This window comes from Oncorhynchus mykiss, chromosome 1 (genome assembly GCF_057628025.1).
Source record: "Oncorhynchus mykiss isolate SJ-2025 chromosome 1, ASM5762802v1, whole genome shotgun sequence".
NCBI lineage: Eukaryota > Metazoa > Chordata > Actinopteri > Salmoniformes > Salmonidae > Oncorhynchus > Oncorhynchus mykiss.
The window spans coordinates 82,234,175-82,241,224 of NC_143022.1; the positions used below are offsets into that span (position 1 = coordinate 82,234,175).

At 41.4% G+C, this 7,050-nt stretch overlaps 1 protein-coding gene across 2 annotated transcripts in view; it reads right to left on the reverse strand.

Moving 5' to 3' along the window:
* The window catches only part of LOC110532724 (attractin-like protein 1), a 322,954-nt gene extending 316,348 nt beyond the window's left edge, over window positions 1-6,606 (reverse strand). Inside the window, exon 1 of one of the 2 annotated variants that reach the window (XM_036986147.2) lies at window positions 5,328-6,606. In XM_036986147.2, the coding sequence (XP_036842042.1) occupies window positions 5,328-5,569 (242 nt within the window). In that variant the 5' untranslated portion in view covers window positions 5,570-6,606. The remainder of the gene's footprint in view (window positions 1-5,327) is intronic. The other variant, XM_036986138.2, reaches the window with a different exon arrangement.
* Window positions 6,607-7,050: the final 444 nt, after the last annotated feature.

Here is a 7,050-nt window from a genome sequence, read left to right on the forward strand (position 1 = left end):
ACAAGTGCTCATAGTCTGCATTTTGGTTTTGGCAGCATCTGGGTTGTAACTGTTTGTTTGTGTGAATAATTAATGTATGGGTGGAACTGCAAGATGTAATCTGCCTGTCTGAATCCATTTGCAGCAACCAACCTGTGGCAGTCAGACAGTCACACTCAGGGAAACAGACTAGAGGGGCCGCAGTGCCATAAAAATCACAGATAACTAAATCAATAGACCAACTCAGCAAGCTGTTTCCACTCTGCTAAACTCCGATTTCCCCCTGACATTGTGTATGCCATCCACAGGTGAGATGATTCGCTGAAAACAATCGAACCGCTGATGTGATGCACAACAATTTATTTTTAATGTATCTTTCGTTCTCTCTTTGATTGGCACTTTGAACCTTCCACAGCTTCCGTGCACTTTTTATTTATTTCACCTTTATTTATCTTGGCAAGTCTAACCCAGACGACGACGGGCCAATTGTGCGCCGCCCAATGATACTCCAATTTGCAGCCGGTTGTGATACAGTCTGGAATTTAAACAGGGTCTGTAGGTCTGTAGTGACGCCTCTAGCACTGAAATGCAGTGCCTTAGACCGCTGCGCCACTTGGGAGCACTATTTGACACTGATAATGAACCCGTTATTGTCCAATTAATTATACTGGATTCCAGACAGGAACTGTACACTTGCCATTTATGGCATTCAAATTTGGTCCATTTTAGAACTTAATACAGACAGCATGGACATTAAAAGGGCCAATCCAAAGTTGAAATAATAACAAAGCGGCCACCGCTGAGTGATGGGTCTGGAGAAATGAAACAACTCAAATTCACAGAGCTATGGATGCAAGGTCTGACCATGCATGATATCAAAATTAGAGTTGTAACCATGTTGAGGCTAAAGTGTTTTTTTATTTTTATATTTACAACGTTTACAAACATAGAAGTAAAACACGCTTATATAAAAGTTAATAAGGCATTGATTGATAAGTTATATTCTTTAAGAATCAATGGGTATATAATTCATTTATAAATCCAAAAATGGATGTAGCAAGTGCAGATTGCCCCTTTAAAAATCAGCCACGGTAAGGACAAAACACTTTTGGTTGATAACATGAACATACATACTGAAGGGTTTGAGTGGGATGAAATGACCAGCTTTAATTTAATCACAGGTGGTGGCACTTCATTAAAAGGTGACTGAACTTCCTGATTTGGCCTCGTTTTGAAGATTGCTCATTAAGAAATGCTAAACAAGAGTTGTCTTGGGGGTGTGGTTTGATGTGAGTGTGTTATGTTTGCATATCGTACCCGGGCAATTACTGCTGTTTGTCCCTCCTAAGTCACCGTAGCAACAGCACAGCCAACATAGGTGTATGGTGTATTTCTCAGGTAAAAAAAGAAAATGTGCATGAAAAACTAATCAGTGCACTTCAGACAGTCGAGTCGGGAAAGTTTGGCTGCGCGCTTCAGGACTGATTTCTGAGAATAACATCACATCTACAACCTCATCTGCAAGCTGTCAAACTTTTGTAAATAAATCACAAGTTACACACTGTTTATCAGTGCCCAAAATCACTAGTAGCTTGCAGGCACATTGAGCATCCAGGCCACAATCAGCTTATCAAGTCACTGGCGAGTGGCAATGTGTGCGCTTCTGTGCCGTTTTGTTTCTTACAACTTTCACACTATCTATTACTAGTGTGTGCACGTTTGTCTGGCAGTGTTTCATAGGGAATCATGTTACAAAACAGGTTACGGAGAACATGAGATGTTCCCGAATGCAGTTGCAGTTTGGATACCCCAAAAAGTGGCAAACTTGAGTGGTTTACACTATCAAAACACATCAATCAGCAAGTGGCCACTTAATAAAGGGCCTAGGACCAAGAGTTCAACATAACATGGGCGACATGAGGCGCCGCGTAATGGGCAGGTCTGTCTCACTATGTGGAGGTTCTGGCTGCTATGATTGGATATAGCGGGCGCAGCTGATAGAGCGCAATCAGCACAGCTGCTTCTCTCCGGTTAGTCAGCACTGGGTAATCCATACTCACCCTTCCAGTAAATTGTGACATACTCACAAAACTCAGTTTTAGATGAGACTGACTTTATCACCAACATTTTCCTATTTACACTTTGTAGTACATTTTGACACTAGAATGAATGTTTCTGACTCATATCAATGCCACATAGGCTGTTTAAAACTAGAGAAGTTGTTTCTAAATTGCTGCCTAAAATCTCTCTTCAGTGCCCCACACTCAGGTTAAGATCTAGTTCCCATTCTCACATGACCTGGCAATACACTATTTTTAACCATCCTACCTGCACATCCCCATTTACCCTCCAAAAAACATTACTAGTCTCACATAAAACTGGATCCATGACCCTTAAAATCCCAAAAGATTGAGGTAAAGAATATCCTCTGATGAACATGGATTAAATTTATATTAGACTAGATTAGAGGGGAGGTGACCTCAGCTCCTCACATTAGGCCAATACAGGCAATCAATCAAGGCCTGTACTAAAGGGAAAAAATCTGTAGGCCCTCCCCGAAAGCAACTGACTCAGCGATGGTTGATCATAATCAAATAAGTCTACATATTCACCATTTCCAATCATGTGGACCAGTTATAATATAGTTTACACACTCAAACTCAATCTCCCAAAAATAAGTAATGTGTTCATTATCAAATCACCAGTGTTTGGGAGTAGTTTTGCAATAGCTTGTTTGGGAGTAGTTAATTACTTTTTTACCATATAGCGGTGTAGCTAACTACTTGAACTACACACTACATTTTATGCCAGAAAATGTCCTTTCTTTTTCAGCATTAGACCTACCAATCTCACTTGAAACATAGTTTTTGTGTTTGGTCGGCTAAATTACACATTAACAACAGATTGATTGCAATTTGTAGTCTATGAAATTTCAGATTTAGAAATGAGATTTCAAGATTAAGTAGTTTGGATGTAGTGAACTATTTTTTCAAAGTAACTTTAGTTAAGTAAACTAATATTTTTTAAAGAGTAGCTTAACATCTTCCAGTGTGACATAATTGGTAGCTTGGTAAACTATATGTTCAGAGTAGCTTCCCTAACACTGGCAATCACAACACTTAACGTGGAGTAGGAATTCACTATTTTCCACTCGATCTATACAGGTAGTCAGCCATGAATTGCCAGCAATAGCAAGCCTCAATGACAAGGACCACAAAAAAACATGGCTTAGTCTACTATCCATTACATGGATAGTTCTCAGCCCTCTCCTGTACTCCCTGTTCACCCACGACTGCGTGGCCATGCACGCCTCCAACTCAATCATCAGGTTTGCGGACGACACTACAGTGGTAGGCTTGATTACCAACAATGACGAGACGGCCTACAGGGAGGAGGTGAGGGCCCTCGGAGTGTGGTGTCAGGAAAATAACCTCACACTCAACGTCAACAAAACAAAGGAGATGATTGTGGAATTCAGGAAACAGCAGAGGGAGCACCCCCCTATCCACATCGACGGGACAGTAGTGGAGAGGGTAGTAAGTTTTAAGTTCCTCGGCGTACACATCACGGACAAACTGAATTGGTCCACCCACACAGACAGCGTCGTGAAGGCGGCGCAGCAGCGCCTCTTCAACCTCAGGAGGCTGTCGAAATTCAGCTTGTCACCAAAAGCACTCACAAACTTCTACAGACACAATCGAGAGCATCCTGTCGGGCTGTATCACCACCTGGTACGGAAACTGCTCCGCCCACAACCGTAAGGCTCTCCAGAGGGTAGTGAGGTCTGCACAACCCATCACCGGGGGGAAACTACCTGCCCTCCAGGACACCGACACCACCCGATGTCACCGGAAGGCCATAAAGATCATCAAGGACAAAAACCACCAGAGCCACTGCCTATTCACCCCGCTATCATCCAGAAGGCGAGGTCAGTCCAGGTGCATCAAAGCAGGGACAGAGAGACTGAAAAACAGCTTATATCTCAAGGCCATCAGACTGTTAAACAGCCACCACTAACATTGAGTGGCTGCTGCCACACACTGACTCAACTCCGGCCACTTAATAATGGAATTGATGGAAATTGATGTAAAAAATATATCACTAGCCACTTTAAACAATGCTACTTAATATAATGTTTACATACCCTACATTACTCATCTCATATGTATATACAGTACTCTATATCATCTACTGCATCTTTATGTAATACATAATACTTTAAACTATGCCACTTTGTTTACATACCCTACATTACTCATCTCATATGTATATACTGTACTCGATACCATCTAATGCATCTTGCCTATGCCGTTCTGTACCATCACTCATTCATATATCTCTATGTACATATTCTTTATCCCTTTACACTTGTGTGTATAAGGTAGTAGTTTTGGAATTGTTAGGTTAGATTACTCGTTGGTTATTAATGCATTGTCGAAACTAGAAGCACAAGCATTTCGCTACACTCGCATTAACATCTGCTAACCATGTGTATGTGACAAATAAAATGTTATTTGACATGCTGTAAATTTGTCTGTTGAGTCTAAGGTGACTGTTGCCAGGGATATTTGATTGGAAAATCGATATGAATCCACAAAGATAATAATTTGTACATTTACTACCCTTGAATGGAATGTAAAGGCTTTATATTGTAGGGTGGCAGAGAGTAATAACAAAGGAATGCGCCGGGGTTAAGGCTCTTGATATTGTTTGGTGATTCATAAGCATCCGCGCATAGTTTCTAAACCCAGAAGAGCAACATCGCGAGACTTCCGGGAACGCTTGCGAAATAAACCAGGCCAGGGTTTGAAAAGTCAATGAGAAAAGTGACACATTCTTCCTTTAGTTGTTCATTTTCTCGAAATCTAAATGGCACAACCTAGATTCGAGCCAATGTCTTAAGTATTTGAACATGTTATTACTCCACCCTCGTGAAAGTGACAAACGGACACGTTTTAATTTTCGTCAAAAACAACTTTATATCGAAGGAGTGCCTGTGATTTGATGGCCTACACATGCGCAATTGGGCGCGAGACGACCTTTATAGACACGATGACGTATTTCTACGCATCAGCTTAGCTGGCCAACGTCGCCATGACATGTACTGGAGAAGCAGCTTTAGCCTGTCTTCATACCGTACTGTCGGTCTGTGATTAGCTGCAAGTCAATAATAGGCTACTTCCGACCGAGCGAGGTTGTAATAATGTCTAGTGGACTTGAACTTAACGTAGCAGGCGTAATAGAAAGTAGACTTTGTCTTTGAACACTGGTTAGAAAGTAGCCTGGATCAAACAACTCAATACTCCAATAGAATGTTACTTTGAAACAGTATATTTGCGGATACTTACTTGAATCTTCCCTGACAGTGTTGACACTGGGCTCCAACCCATCCTTGGTCACAGACGCAAGTTCCATTGATGCATTTACCAGAAAAGCAATTTTTATCACAGGACTTGGAGACTGTGGCTTCGGTGTAAAACACCAAGTACAGCATAAGGAATGCCCCCAAATATATTTTGATGTCCTGGGGTCGCATATTTGGATATCTAGTCCATGTGCATAGATGCATTCCTCGGCAGTCCCCTCCCATTTTACTTTAGAAACAGGTAAAGGTCTCCTTTTCTGGTTAAGACTCCCTTATTCACAGATTGAGTGACTCAATTAAAATGTCACTTATCGGTAATAAATACTTTGTAAGCAAAGGTTTGGTGTATGCGTGGGATAGCCTAGCCATGAAGCTAAATACACTCAAACATTCAAATTGGCTTATTTATTGGCTATAAAAACATAGCTGAGTCTGAGCATATTGCTGGAGTCCCGCAACTAAAGCATCTCTCATCAGACAACAAAGCCTGCAAATGTGCACTGACTTTATGCACTCCTATTAAACTTTCTTGAACTAACGTTAATGAATGCTCACAGCGTTATTCCCAGAGGCTAAGAAGCCATTTTAAAAACCAAAGAAAATCGGTGTGTTTTCTAAGTTGTATTCTAAATTAAGTATTTTCCAAGCAATTTTCAAGTTCACCATCCTAATGCTTCCCGAAAAACTGGAAGAAAATAAAAGGTCACAGGATTGATCCTGGGATGTTAGTTCTGGATCCCAATTTCCATTGCAAGAGTCGGTTGTGGATGTTGTTCGCTGCGGTGGAGAATGCAGCAACCCGGACAAATAGATCAAGTTGACCGTTCTCCGTTCCGCTTTTTCCCACTTTCAGTTTAGACCCCTTCACTGAAGATAATGACGCTTATTTGCATAAAAATTATTGTAATCCTTGTCAGAGAAAGCGATATTCACCGATGAATAACAACACGATCACCTCCTTACGTGATGATACTCGCACAGCTGGTTTTCGACAGGGAAACTCCTGGACAAAGCTCCGAGCATGAGCAGAGCAAAATTACGCATTTAAAGAGGCAGTACACGAATGCGCGCTGCTGTCCCTGTACTGGTTAGCCCTATCCGAGATCCTTGGGACATCTGTGCCCTAAACTCTAACCTTAACCCCTACCTTAACCCCTACCCTAACCATACCCCAACCTTAACCCTTACCATTTTTAACAAGAACCCTCTGTACTTCTCAGAACCTTGTTTTTCTTCTTCTCTGGTATAACGGCGTTCGCAACAATTGGATGTGCATGCCGCCACCTACTGTACGGGTGGATAATAAGGATCCACAAATGGAAAAAATGTGTGTGAAAAATAAAATGTAACTAATCAAAATCAACCTGCTTTTCTGTAAAAAAAAATATATATATATATATATATATATATAATAACATTTCATCAGGTTCCCACACAGGCTCACAAGGAGCATTGTGCCATCTCCCAGAGACAGTAGTCCTTGCAGTGCATCTGCAGTGAACTCTTGAAACCTCAAATACATTTTTGGCCGCAGCCACAATGTCAAGCTTCTTGGATTTCTTGGACACTTGAGCAATAGAATTTATAACAGTGGCAATAAACACTACAAAATCCACCTTCACAATGAGTGTATCCAGGTCTATTGACTGACAAGGAACATTTATAATGGGCTGTGGAGCATCACCGCCATCTCTTCAGCGCTGTCG